The 15,167-nt window shown below is 39.7% G+C and overlaps 1 protein-coding gene across 2 annotated transcripts in view; it reads right to left on the minus strand.

The window, feature by feature from the left end:
- The window catches only part of dhx15 (DEAH (Asp-Glu-Ala-His) box helicase 15), a 32,462-nt gene extending 17,535 nt beyond the window's left edge, over window positions 1-14,927 (minus strand). The window contains exons 1-6 of one of the 2 annotated variants that reach the window (XM_008435819.3): window positions 14,716-14,927; window positions 12,176-12,479; window positions 10,959-11,152; window positions 9,543-9,702; window positions 8,148-8,366; window positions 1,156-1,323 (exon numbers count right to left, since the gene is read on the minus strand). In XM_008435819.3, the coding sequence (XP_008434041.1) occupies window positions 1,156-1,323; window positions 8,148-8,366; window positions 9,543-9,702; window positions 10,959-11,152; window positions 12,176-12,479; window positions 14,716-14,720 (1,050 nt within the window). In that variant the 5' untranslated portion in view covers window positions 14,721-14,927. Of the gene's footprint in view, window positions 1-1,155; window positions 1,324-8,147; window positions 8,367-9,542; window positions 9,703-10,958; window positions 11,153-12,175; window positions 12,480-13,075; window positions 13,204-14,715 lie in introns of those variants that run through there. The other variant, XM_081600114.1, reaches the window with a different exon arrangement.
- Window positions 14,928-15,167: the final 240 nt, after the last annotated feature.

The raw sequence follows: 15,167 nt of genomic DNA on the forward strand, positions 1-15,167 counted from the left end.
AAAGAAGTTGCTCTGGTTAGATCAGTGTAGTGGAAAACTTTAGACTGCATATCTTAGTAAAATTACCAGTTGATTGGAAGATGGATGAAGCTAAACAAAGGGAAACCTCAGAAGAAAACTTGTTGTAGAACGGCTAGAGCGTCACCTCGCAGACGGAAAGTCATGCTAAACAAGTAGCAAGAGCTACAGTGGAATCCTGCAGATCAAAGTATTGTCATGCATTACACCTAATTCCACTTCTGAATCTACGTCAAGTCATAAACTGGATGCTCACAAGTGTTCTCCATCCAGTTTGGCTGTGTTTGAGCTGTTTTGCAAACAAAACCAGGCAAAACCTCACACGCTAGAAGATAAAGACAAACTTTCTTTCTCAGCTACAAAAGGTCTGACAGCGGACCTGCATGGGGCAGCGTTCGTTTTTCGACCGTCACAAAATCCAACGGCAATTTGGTGACTCTAAAAAGTCGCTCCACCCGGTCCGAGTCGAGTGTTTTCTGACGTATCACAATGCGCTCGACTTCGACAGCGCATAAATACTTTCGCTGCTCATTTCAGTCTGATCTGGCTCAATTAGCAGGGTTGTAGCGATGACTCATTCATCAACACCGTCCTTCCTCCATCAGCTGTTGGGGTTGAGTGTTTGCTCATTCGCTGGCACTGGTGATGGTCTTGTATTCTCTCAGATCCCAAGCCAACAGTGTGACAGTGCAGCTGGAGATGCTACTATGGCGATGAGCCCATCTGAATAGAAACTGGCACACGAAAACGGAGGAGCTCTTTCGTGTCTGTATCAATGAGAGCGTGAGATAAAATGAGAAAGAACGAGATACGCGACATACCTTTGCAGAGTTTTTTGCGCACTTTTGAGTGTAGGGATAAAACGCTAGGAATGGAGCACTCCCTCAACCCCCCACCCGAGCTCACAGGGCGTGAGTAATACTCCAGATATAATTTAGAGCACAGAATCACATGCTTACAAAAGCAGCATATGTTGTGTGAGTCAGTTCTGCGCTAAAGCTGAGGAAAAAAGGAAGAGAGGGGAGTAAAAAAAAAAAACTTTCCACCTTTTTTCTCTCTTATATTCCCCCATCTGGCCTCCCCTTACTCTCTCCCTCGCTTGCTTCCTGCAAGCGATTTTGTACCAACCAGCCTTACCTTTCTTCCAATAGCGCCGCTTGGCTTGTTTGGCGGAGGCGGCTCAAAGATCCTCTGTTGCTGCTGCGGCGGCAGCGTGGAGTACAGGGGGATGATTTTCATATCGCCGACTTGGGGCCCCAGGTTGTCGACCTCACGCTTGATTCGCTTGCAGGCTTCGTCGATTTCCTGAAAGATGAAAGGACCACAATTGTTCCCTGAACCTCCAGTGTACGCGGACACAAAACCAGGCAGGTTCTGAGCAACACCTGGATTAACAATGGAAGTGGGCGGACGCGACAGAAGGGGGGAAGAAATAAGACGGGGAGCCGGGGAAACCGTGGTTCCCTGCTACAGTACATTTGTTCTAACTATCGTTCCATCTGATGGAGGAAATTAAACTTGGACTGCAGCATGCTTTGCTGAGCTCCCTGTGGCTCTGTTGTCAAATGCAGCAATCACGGAAAACACAGACGAGCACGCTCGGAAGGCACAAACGCGCCGAGCCAGACACACTCAAACGGGGTTCATTATTCCACAGCGCAGTATTGTAGAGGGGAATGTGATATGAGACTGCAGCATTGATGCATAACCAGCGGCAAATCATGGCAGATCAGTTTAGTGGAGCTGAACGTTCAAGAGCCGGTGGGTTGGCAGACAGAAGCCGTGAGCAGCGCCAGGAATGAGGATAGGAAATGCGAAATTGGAGCCTATTCTCTAACGGCATATTAATGTAATAGGAAAAATACATTATAAATATTCCACAAAGCCTTTTGCCTAACAACATAAAGATTGATTCATTTTGCTTTCATTCTATTGTAACACACAGACAATTCCATCTTTTAACAACTGTTCAAAGTTCTGGACAGTTTGCAGCATAAAACAAAGCTGTCAACACATTTAGTTGTTTTTCTTTTTTTTTAAGCTAGTAGTCCCAGTTAGGAACCGTTTCATTATGTTCCAAACAACAATCATTTCATCTTCAACGTGCTGCAGCTCCTCTGCGTGACACCTTGCTGCTTATGCTGTTGCACCACCTACAGGCCCACGGGAGCACTGCAGCAGCTTCTCAAAGAGTTGCAATGAAGGCACTCAGAGTAACAAGTCTGAAAATTTATGCCTCAGAACAAGTACTAGAAAGAACAGCGGTTTCATGGCGTACCAAAGATCCAGCCAAAAAAAAAAAGGTGACATTTCTGACTTACAAAATGTTCATCAACATCCTGTTCCTAAACTCGTTTAAGGATAATGCTATGATATAGTACCTCTCAAACTTTGTCAAGTTTGACAAGATCACTTCAAGATTTTATTTTATTTTATTTTTTCAAATCACTTTGGAAAAAAAAGTGATTTGTGACAAATTTTTATTCAGCCCACGGGGCAGCCAACTGTTTTCATAATTAGTATAGTCATTTATATAATTTAAACTTTGTTCAAAACAAATTGAAGTTGTTCCACAACTGCAAACCCACAAAGACGTAAGACGTTTAAAATGGCAGGCGAGTCGAGCCCGTCGTGAAAGACTATTCAGAGAAAAGTCATTATTGGCAACAAGCAACATGGTGGTGGCACCATCATGGTGTGGGAACGCTTTTCATCAGCAGGACCAGTGAAGTCGGTCAGAGTTGATAAGAAGATGACAAACCTCTTGAGAGGCTGCAGAACACTGAAGACGGGGACATAGATTCACCGCTCAGCAGGGCAAAGAGCCTAAAGACACAGGCAGAGCAACAATGCTACCTTGTTGCTACAATGCATTGTTTTGGAATATTCAAATGAAATAATATCCTAGACTAAGTTCAGACAATCACCATCCTAAAGAAGACTGGTCAAAAATCTTGGTGGTCTAAATACGAAAGGAACTACAGAGTTTTAATTGCAAAAATAAAGTAAGAACCCAATGACAAATATTGAAGTTTGTGACAAAATGCAAAGAAGTCCAAGGTATATTAAAAAGTTTTACGTATCTTCAGTGCCAGTGATGTTTACTGTTCAGTAAACAGTAAACATCACTGTTTACTGAACAGCAATGTTCAGTAAACTTGTCATTAATAACAAGTTTTAGCCATTTATTGAACTCCTTGTTTTCATGACAAACCTTTTTGTTCATCTGCTATTACAACAGATAAAAATTATTTTTTATATATTTTTTTTATTTTGTCAAAAATTTACAATAATCCAGTTAAAGGCGCTGAATACATGCAACATGCAAATGTTTGCAGGGAAAACCGAATGTTTAGGATCATAAAGGAATAAATTACTTCCATCGGGCCTGTTTGAAGGCTGTTAACATTGTGGGTTTTGTAGTTTTGTCATAGCATAACAACACTCTTAATTGCTCAATCAGAACTACAACAAATGGAAGAAACGAGTGTTGCCAGAAGATTAAAAAAGAAAAGAAAAGCGATGATGGATCTATGATGGAGCTAATGTAACATATAATTTAAAACATCCTACAACAAATCTGGATATATTTAAGACTTTTTAGGGCCTAATGTTGAGGAGATTAAATGTTAGACTTTTTAATACCCTGCAGAAGCCTGGATTTTCTCCCCCCCCCCCATCAGGACTGCAAATAGGTTATTAGCCCGGTTTGTCCTCTTGTTCATCAAATCAAGTCAGGCCTCTCCGATGGCCATGTGCCTCTTAATCAACACGCTGACACGTGGAAAACGCTAAATCTGAATGGATCGGTAAAATTAGCCTCAGTATTAATAGCCTATCAAGCTTCTGGATGCAGCAGCTGCCACGGAAAAAAAATAAATAAATAACCTCTTTGCCAAAGCGCTGGAAGCAAGCTGGCTGTCTGTCCTGTAGGGATTTGAAGACAAAGTGTGTGTGTGTGTGTGTGCGTGCATGTACGCGTGTGTGCACGTGCATAAACATTTGTCCAGCGTTGGGAATCCGTCCACCAGCTCTGCCTGTGACCCCGGAAGCCAGAATCTAACTAGCCAAGCTAAAGTACCAACACATTTGGGCACCCTCCTTGACAAGCAAACAACACCCCCGCCCCTAACCCCCACAAATCCTTTTTTTTTTTTTTTTTTTATGTTAGCTGCTGAGGGGGAAGCTTAAATATTAGGACTTATCTGCTCTCGACAGCTGTGATAAGTTTCAACTTTCTCATTTGTAGCTGGCGCTTCAGTTCTGTTTGTTTGTGGGAAGCCAAATATCTCTCAGAAAAGCTGCGGCGGAGAGAGCTACGTGGCCGTTTGCGCTCGCTTCCCCTCTGATATAAATTCAACAGTCAGATAAAAAGAATCTATGGCTTCGCCATGGATCTGCCTCCAAATCATTAGTCTACATCAAAGTTGCTGGGAGACTGAAGAGGTTAAGAAGCGCTTGAGGGGCACACTGCTGCACCCTTTGAACAGCCATCTCTGCCAGACCTACAACACATTAACTTCTTTAACCCAATTAGGAGAGGGTGATAATGAACTCACCATGGGAGCGCTCTCTGTTATGCCTGGGCTTTACACAGCATGGGGTTGTGGAATATAAATCAACAAATTACATCTAACCACAAAAAAAAAAAAAAGGAGAAAATCTTTAACACTTTGGCTGCACATATCTTAGACTTTTTCCTAGTCAGTCACGGGAGGGACGATCAATGTTTCAGCTGGGATACCACTTATTCTAAAATCAATTACCAATCCTCAAAGGAGACCACTTCAAACACTACGCCGCCCAATGACTTGATCTTGTTTGCAACAAGCCGCATATCGATCTTGGTTTGACAAATTAATACTGACGTAGGTGTTCTACAACAGCCAAGCTGGTGTCAAATGCCAGATAATTACTGGTAATAAACAACCGGCGGGAAAATGCGACTGAGGGGGAAGTCAGAGCAACATGACATCGTTTGAGTGGCCAACGTGGGTTTACTGGTGGCTCCTCGAGTTTCTAAAAATAGACCCGGGGAGGAATGGGCTGCTCTAATATGACAATTCTGCAACTTTGGTCCCACATCAAATCAAGTCTACTAGACTATCACGTGTGCACAAACTAAGTACACCCTAAAACATCTTCGTTAGCATACCTGCATCTCATTAGTACGTTGTAGATGTAGAGAAAACAGTTGGCTCCTTTAAGTCAAGTGTGAAAACATTATTTACTCCAGCGCCCAATAGAGATCAAAGTTCACTTTATCGGTTAGTTTTGTCTCTTAGTGTTATTGTTTTTTAACTGTTTATGTGATTAAATGTTGTATACATTTAATATATTTATTGATTTGTTGCAATTTTCTGCGCCTCTGTCGTTTTGTTTTTCTGCAAAGCACTTGGATTTAAAGTGTGCCTTAATGAAATAAACTTGTCGACTCTAAACACCAAAATTTAGTCCAGTGTGTGTATCTGTCTCCACCGGCGGCGCTTGCCAATACAACCACTTTTGATTAAATGTTCTCCAACAGCATTCCGTCAAAGAGCTGAGAAACTAATCATGGCAGCAAAAGGCGCTGCTGGATCCGACAGGCTTCTCCTCTCCACTGATCAGGAGATTGAGACATTTGTTGGTGCTTTTCTGCGCGTGTGTGTGTCCGCCCAGCTGTGACCAAATTCATCACTTTGGGCACGGACCCTGCCCTCCATTACACATCAGTGGACGACATTTGCAGGAGGGGGAAAAATAATGACTTAATTTCAGAGATTTGTGCGAAGGTTGGAATCTGGGTCACTTGTCTTCTTTTTTTTACATTTGCAGCACAAATCCTGATGATTCCCAAAGAGCCAGAGTCACAGACAGCCAAGTCATTTATTCATCAAAGGATTAGAGATATTTTGTCAAATGTGCCTATTTTTTTATTTTTTTCAGTTTCCATGGACACCGTTAACATTTAGGATTCACAGTGGTAAAAGTACACTTTTTTAATTCTAAGGTATTACCAATTAGAACATTTCTAAACAGTCCATATCGTTCTAAAAAAGGAACATGAATCTGGACACGCCTGTGTGGTAGAACACTAGCGACCCGCTTCATGCTTAAACAATCCGCACATTAAGTAGTTAAAACGCAGGGCAATTTTTGAGAGAAAAAGAAAATTGTTAGCAGCTGGAAAAGGTTTGAGATAACTCTAAACAGACAGACAGAGCTTCATATAATGGCTAACGTCAAAGCACATTAATGTGTCAGAATATGCAAACACCAGAGGTGAATCAAACTGAAAAAATGAGGAAAGACTTGCTCTTTGCTATTCAAAGACACTTTCCATTCAACAAGTCTGAATCATAGCTGATTTGTCACAAAGAACTGGCAAAAAACATTTATAGATGTGCAAAGCTGGTAGAGAAATAATATATAGGACTTGAAATTAATTGCAGAAAATAAATAGCTCAACAATGTATGTGGGTTCTGAATACAAATGCACCAAACTTCAGATTTCTATTTGTAAAATATCTAAAAAAAAAATTTAAAATCACCCATCCTTTTATAATTATGCTTCATTATGTTGCCATTTCAGTATTGGCCACAACAATGTTCACCAACCTGCAGCTCCCTGGACTTTCCACAGTTGCTCTTTAAATTTTGGCTAGAAACTACAACTAATATTTTTAAACTTATAACAAATCCTTGTGTTAGCAGTTTTTCTTTTTTCTTTTCATGGATTAATTGCATTTAATTCCCACAACAGAATGACACTAAATATACCAGTAATATTGTTTAAGATCATTTTTTCATGTATCGGTTTTGAAAATGTGTTTGAACAAATAACAACATTACCTCAAAGTAAACATATGTATTCACTTTTAGCATTAGCTTTTTTTTTTTACCTGTAAATTTAAATAAAATGGTGGTTCTTTAAAAAACAATGTCAACAAATTTATGGTAGAAATTTATCAAAAAAATGATAAGTTGTCTTTTTTCAATAGGTCATGTAACGTCTATGGGTTTAAACTAATTTTATTTAGCTAATAATTTAAATCGTTCTTTATCAGATTAAATGCCAAGAAAGTAATACTGAACTTTGTCATGGGGAAAGGATACTTTTGCAAAACACAGCACGCTGAAAAAGAACTCCATACATTTAAAAATTCAAAGAACTTCTAAACGACTATAAGTTTTGCAGAGGGGAAATCCAACTTGTTAAGATCATTTAACCTTCCATTTCCTCTGTAAGAGCAAATGTTAATGCCGTGCATAAACTATGCCCCATAAAACCTCAATGAACTGAAGCAACTTGTAAAGAGACGGCCAATATCCCATCAAACAAAGTGAGAGGCTGATAAGGTCATATAGAAGGTAAATACATCATGTAGTATACTTATTTGTACATACACAGTAGTAGCTCGTTAAGTTTTCCTTTTAGGTGAAATTTAGGAACCAAAATTATTATGTTTTTTAATGTCATGATGCATAAACTCTAAGAACTAAAAGAGGGTGTGTGTTGGGAATGCACAATATGTAAGTGTATTGTTATTGCAGTATCAGCGCGTGCATTATTAATGCTGCTCAGGACCGGAATGCAGTAATTGTTGGACTAATGTATTTCCAGTGTCATGAATTCATGCTTGAATGGAAATTTAATATTCTGCCTGTTGGTTGGAGCCTCACTGCAGTAGAAGCTCACAGCTGACAGAGAGCACAAGGTCCAAGATGCTAAACGTCACAAAGAGAAACAAAAGAAGTGACCAATACGACCACTGAATTATTTACTAAAACTATGTGCAAGAAATAAAATTGATTGTTATTCTGGCTACTGAGGCGAGAAGGTATTCAGCTTTTTTTTCCACAAGGAAGGAAGAAAAGAAGGTAAAGCATTAGGAAAGAAGGTGGAAGACAGTGACTAATGGATGTATATAAGACAGGATGAACATAAGGAAGGATATAAGAGAGCCAAAAGGGAAATAGAGACAAGGAAGAAAGAAAGAGCACAAAAATAGATAAGACATCTTTTTCTATACTTATCCAGATTTGGAAAATAAAAAACCCACTAACAAAAAAAAATATTGGATATTTTCCAGGAACCCTCTAAACAATGAAACCCCCCCCCCCCCGATATTGTCTGCGGGAGGTACCTCCTGTCCAGTGAGGAAGACCAGAACGTCGCCCTCTTCTTCCTCGCACATGTGGATCTGGATCACGGTGCGGATGGCCGCCTCCAGGTAGTCTCGCTCGGGCTCCGGTGTGTAGAAAATCTCCACGGGGTGCGTGCGTCCAGGGATGGTTAACAGCGGGCAGTTGTCAAAGTACACTTGGAACTTCCCGGCGTCCAGCGTCGCGCTCATGACGATGACCTGAGCAGAAAACGGAACGCGGCAGGTTGTCGGCGAGGCGCACGGCGTCCATGCGAAGAATCAAAGCAACGAGTTTGTGCAATCACGGGTCCGAGCATTCAAGAGGAAATGTTTTTTCGTTGTCTTGCCAATTATGCGTTAGGACAAGTTCTAAAGCAGACAAGGGTGGAATTAAAGTCATGATTAATGTGTCTGCGTCCTTCTGCGGCATGAATGATGCAACAAATTTTAATTTTAAAACAGAACCCTGGCGCAAACCGAATACAGAGTCCATAATGTACACTTGGGCATTGCAATCCAAGTAACTGACCTGCAAAGATCTATGGCAGACCCTGTTCCTGTTGCTAGGTACACGGTGTTCTTAAACACAAGCCATTAGACTGTGTGCATTAGGATTCTGATGGGGAAGCACGTCTCCCATTTTCAATCTCTAATATTTTCAGGGGCCAGCGTCTCTGCATTTCGCTTTACGCTCTGCAAGAGATCCTAATTGCTCTTAATCAAGGCAAATTAAACTTTCAAATTTGGTGAGCGATAGGGATGAAGGAGATAAGGGGAGTGGGTGGATGATCATTCCCAATAACCTAGAGCTCATTTAACAGTCTGCGAACAACAATCTAACCTTTGATTTCACTCTGACAAACAACTAGTCATTATCCATCTGCTTTATGAAAATTATATCTGGCACACGCTAGGCCATAAAACTTCTGCCTGCCTTTACGATCGTCCCATCGATGCCGACGGTTGCCGTTTTCCTCCTGGTTGATCGGCTGAAAAGGGATTCTAGGAGCGATCTGTGCTGCTACTGCGGTGCAGAAGAAAATGGGTGTTCCTGAGTCTAACAGCAGCATTTCTCTTTCCACAACATGGAGACTCGGTCAGAAAAATGCAGCAACAAGAAAAAAGGGACAGAGGCGAGAAATAAATCCTCTCCTTCTCTGAATTCATCCTTGGAGGGGAAGTCATATTTAGGGCTGAAATGTAGTTTTACGAGAGATAAACTCATAATATTTGCGGGAAAACAAAAGGTTACGTCTGTGAAATAAATCTGCAAGTGGTAAAAAAAAAGCAAAAAAAAAAAAAAACAACTGCAGCACCTGATCCTGAAATTACATCCTAAAAATAAAACAGAGAGTAAAGGGAAAACTCAGGAGATTTCTGTGAGTCGGTTCCTACCTTGAGGTCAGACCTCTGGCGCACTACTTCCTTGAGAACACCCATGAGGATGTCGGTGGCTAATGTGCGTTCGTGGGCCTCGTCCAGAATGATGACACCATAGCGCTCCAGCAGGGGATCGTTCATAGCCTCCCGCAGCAACATTCCATCTGTCATGTACCTGAGCGAGAAGAGGATACGGTGCCAACACCAACTATGCAGTACGCTGATTCTTTATCATCGTCTACGGCTACAATATCTGATAAAACCTGCTTAAAATAAAGAAAGAAAAAAAGAGAGAGATTTCAGACCTATTTATAGTTACCCCTACCTTAGACACAGAGATAGAATAAGTAATATACAGACTTCTAAACTTCTAAAATAAAATAAAAAATAACAACCGATAACATCAACTCTAATTTTACTAAACACTTAAAAAGCAGTTGGTTGGGTAACGACGGCCACATTTCAAGATGTCACTTGACACTGAAATATTTCAGTCTCTTATAAAATGAACATATCAATATAGGGCTGCATAGCAAATAATCTTAACATTAATATTCCAAGTTAACCTTTGAACACTGTATTTTCATTCATTAAACTTTTCAACAACGATATATAAAATAACAACAGTACAGGTATGTGTATTTGTGCACATACTCAAACATGAGTTTGGATCCTCACTTTTTTCTGTTAAAGTTACAATTTAACAAAAACAAAAAACAAAAAAATGTATTGCAGAAAATCCATTTGCTTCAATTTTAAATGAGCTCAGTTCTAAAAGTTTTACAGTTTTTCCACAGGTCCCAAGGTTTAATGTGGCTAACTCCAGTTAGGTGATGATAAATGGACAGAAGGATATCAGGGTACCTGAGAAGGAGACACTCAGTTGTCTATCAGTGAGCTGATAGTAAAAACTAAGACTGAATGCACTGAATGGGATTAGAAACATTTTCTTGTTATGTTTTCCTCCAACGAAATGTTGGAGGAAACTTTTAAACTGGCACGCAAACTCGTCGTCTGATAGATGACTGCGTGGGTTAATGTGCGGGCTTATTGTTTGGTCGTGTAAATAATGTTAACAAATCACATTTAGATCAGACAAATTCATAAAATGTAGCAACAGTTAATAAATATAGTTTACACATGGGTTATGATTATAGATTAGAGTCACAGATAGTCTCCAGATTTACCTTTAATTTTGCACTCATCCGAACATTCAGGCTGTCTTTAAATGCGTAGACAGTATAGATTTTATATTTTGTACTTTTATATTTTGTCAAAACAAGCACCCAATTTTAAAAACAAAGCCAGCTAATAATTAAAGCTTAGAACAATCCGTTACTTAATAAGTTAGTCACCATAAAAATCGTCGTCGTCATCAAAAGCAGCCATATTTTCATGCCCTGGTGAAATTTTTATGTAATAACTACTTACTTTAACACAGTTTTGGCAGAGCTGCAGTCCTCAAACCTGATGGAGTAGCCCACCTCTTGACCCAGGACGACATCCATCTCATCCGACACCCTCTGGGCGACGCTCATTGCCGCCACCCTCCTGGGCTGGGTGCAGGCCACCGCTCTCCTGGGCCCCTGCAGCGAACGCACCATGTCGACACACCACTGTGGGATCTGCAGGACAGGAGAAGAGTCTGATTTTGTTAATCAACAGGGTAATGTACCACTGCACACCTGTTTGGTTGATTGGTTTAAATCACTCATATATATATCTATATATTATTTGCATACATATATCAATGGTTTAAATGCACATATTGCTTTGAAAAGGAAGATTCTAATGTCATTACTGGGAGTTTCACAGTTTTCCATTCTAATTTCGTTTTGAGAACTACAAATTACATGAAAAAATTTTTTTTATTCTTTGCCCAAAATATTAAAAGTTTTCTTTTTCAACAAGAAAATGCATAGCGATTCCAGTTAGATGCTGATTTCTTGCTTAATCGTTTTTTGTTTTTTTTTACAATTGGGATTTTAGATATAAATAAGTTTTAAAATTGTATTGACTTAAGTAGCAGGTAGGTCCCTAAAAAGTCAAATCAACAGAATGCAATAAATCCAATTTATTTTTTCCAATCTATCTAAGTAAGTATTTGTATTTGGGGGAAAAAAAAAAAGTTAATTTCCTCAACTTTCATGCATCAGTAAACTGCATAAAACGTACCCAAATATTCACAGCACAGATTTTTAAGCATCATCAGTGCAGAACACATCGACACACTTAAACCACTCCACTTTGCAGGATCGTTTATATTCATCTCAGGATGAGGCAGAGACTCAGTGATTTACTCTAATCTTCTCCTGCAAATTTAAAAAAAGAAAAAAAAAAGGAAAAAAAAACCACACACACACGCACACACAGCCTGGCTGCTTGCTTAAACCACTTAAGATTTAACTGGTAAGTTTAGCTAACTGGGAATCAAATCATAAAACAACCCAATGAAAATACATGAATCATTCATGGTATCGATATATTTTTATGATAACATTAAAGCAATTTTAACCGCCCAGAGTCAGGCTCTAAATTTACTGTGACATACTTGGGCCAGTTCATTAAAAGTCTGGTTTACGGGGGCGTGAGGGGCAACTGATGGGTGCTGCATTTCAAAAAATGTTTGCGTGCCCCCGTGTCTCTACCTGCGTGGTTTTTCCAGAGCCCGTCTCTCCGACCAGCACGAACGACTGGTTCCGCATCAGGATGTCCGTAAAGACGTCTCTGTACTCCCAGACCGGAAGCCGCAGCCGCTTCTGTAGGATCTCATGGTAGCGCGGCGTGTGGGGCAGGTTGGTGAAGGGGTTCGTCTGCTGCTGAACGGGAGGTCGATTCGCGAAACTCCAACTGGCTGCGGCCGTTGCGACAGGGTCACCGCCTGACATCACGTCTCGGCCCCTGTTGCGGTTCCGATCCCGGTTCCTGTCACGATCACGGTCTCTGTCGCGCCTTGAACAGGAAGGAGAATGAAGTTAGGATTTAATAAAACGCCGCAGTCGAAAGGAAACACTTCAGCTTCTATTTAGGCCAACGGTGAGGGGAAAAAAAAAAAAAGAAAACCTGTGGACAAATGTTAACCATGTCAAGCTCTTCTTTTGTAAAAAATACTATGAAAAGGTTACTGAACATTCTTTTTCACACTGGCAAATAGATGTCTAATCAAGTATAGCATGCAAAGGTCATGAATAAACTAATTGCTCGGAGCATTTTTCCTGTTACAAAAAGACCTATTTATCAGCTTCAGCGCACAAATTTGAAACTTTTACATTGTCAAAAAAGCTATTAAGTGCTTTGTGTTGCCTTTATATTACAACACTAAAAAAAAATCCCATAACTGTCCCGAAGAGAGCTGATAAGACTCATTGGGTATGTTCAAACAATGCATGCAAAAGGTCACCTCTAACTAAAATGTAAATCCTTCACCTCTTCAAATTAATTGGTCAGTTATTGACGCGCTATTCACATTTTTGTTGTTCGTAACAGTTTTTCTCTGGATGGGGAATTTTTTTTTTACATTTATCAAGTCATGATAACTCCATCCATACCCACTTATCCTTGCAGGGTGACCAAACAGTCGTGTTTTTGGACAGCAGAAGGAAGCTGGAGTACCCAGAAAGATCCCAAGCATGTACAGGGAGAACATGCAACCTCTATGTAAAAAGACCCTTGTTAAGGATCATTCTCTACGCTTTTAAAAAATATTGCATTACCTCTTCAGCATTTCAAGTTCTGCAGGAGCCTGCAAATGATCAATTTCTTAATTCGTGTGTGTTGAACCAGGGAAACATCAAAAATAATGGTGTTTGTCATTTTTATCTGTTCAAAAATAACCTTTGCATGCACTATTTTTGGAGAAATTACCCTGGTGAATATGTAAGTCATTGTAGATGTAAAATAAAAAAGGGTCAAACACTACTTTCTCACTAAAATGCCCCTTTTATTACAGTTTTATATTATTGGTGGGTTTGATTGTTTTTTTCTATTCTGTTGGGGTTATTTCTTCTATCCTTCACAACAAGAATGGGATATGAGTTACTCTTATATTAAAAGACACTTGCTGTATTGGCCAAGTTTAGTCAGTGGGCCTTTGGTGGCTCTATAAGTGATGGCATTACAATAGAAGTAAAGCATGTCGTAAACAGTTTCCATTCTTCAAAGAATGTAATTCATCACTAAAACTCAAACTATACATTTTTAAAACATCAATCTGTGTTGGTGGGCCAAATTGCTACCATTTGTAAATTACAGTCAAGGTGCAGCACAAAATCATCACAAGATCTGCAAATGGTAACCAGTTTGCACTTCGAATAACCGATTCTAGTTTCAATCAGGTATGGTCACTGAAGGTCATTCTAAAACATGAGAATGTATCCACATAATGAAGAAACACTGTTGGAACAAAGTTACACTCTCCAATCAGCACAAATATTAAAAAAAAAAAAACACTATAAGAAAATCCCACAACTGTTCCAAGACTCATTGGAAATGTGTCTTATGGATACTCTCTAAAAGCAGCGTTTCCCTAAAATATTTTCCTCTAAAAAGTGAAGCAAAACTTTGACCCTGAGTTCAGTTTAGAGGCAAAACACTGTTCAGAAAATATTTTTAAAATGGCTAAACACTTAACATTTTTTCTGAACTTCTTAAATAAAAATGGACATCTAGCCAGGTGCCTGTGGACACTGTGAGGAAAAAAGGGTCATGCATTTATTAAAACATGGGAAGTCTGTTCCAGAATGACCTTTCTACTTTGGCTTTAGCTAGCCTAGCATGCTAACACTACTGGCAAAATACTCCATTAGTGTATTTTCTATTCTGTTTTCTGTTTTCTAAACACTGCAAGCTACCTTGAGCGTCTTCCTGACACATACCCGAAATACTAAACCCTGTAATTGTTCCAGCTCGCTGTAACTTCATGTTTATCTGTGAAACACTGACAGTGTTAGCTTACAACAATAACAAGCTGCAATCAATCCCAGTAGTTTAACGCTTAAGCTAAAAGGCTCGAGGAACATATAACAAAAAAATATATATTTTAACTTGAAGAATAATCGTACTCTAATGCCAAAAAATGAGGTATGCACATGCTGAGACTTGTTTTTGTCCAAAATAATAGCGAATCAATCCATTTAGAGTTTGACCAAACGCTTAAACCCCGGCTAACACGGCAACCGGAAACTCCTACCTCATAATTATTCCCGATGATCAAGAAAACAAACCCGAAAGCTGCTATTCTCTCTGAAAATCACTGTAGAAGAATTCCAGAACGTCTTAAATTCAATATGAGGGATGATTGCTTTGAAAGTCTAGGTCAAAGCAGATGCTCCACAGCAGCTGGATGCGGAGGAGGATACAGATGATGCAGGAGGGTTGCGACTACAGCGGAGTCAGCAGAGGCGAGCCAAGGCTTGAGGAGGCCTCGAGCAGGATTAGGCCCCCCGTAAAATGTCTTTATAATAAAGGAACCAAGCAAAGAAAGAATTTGTTGTTTTTTCTTGTTGTAAAAGTAAATTAATTTTTTTTTTAAATCTCAACAGAAACACACCAAAAATACTGCAGTAACCAACTCTTTAACATTTTCTGAGCTGGTTTATTTTTTCCATTGAATAAAAGTTTAATTTGTTGTTTTATTCACAT

The sequence above is a fragment of the Poecilia reticulata genome, chromosome 18 (genome assembly GCF_904066995.2).
Source record: "Poecilia reticulata chromosome 18, P_reticulata-male-v2, whole genome shotgun sequence".
In the NCBI taxonomy this organism is placed as follows: Eukaryota; Metazoa; Chordata; class Actinopteri; order Cyprinodontiformes; family Poeciliidae; genus Poecilia; species Poecilia reticulata.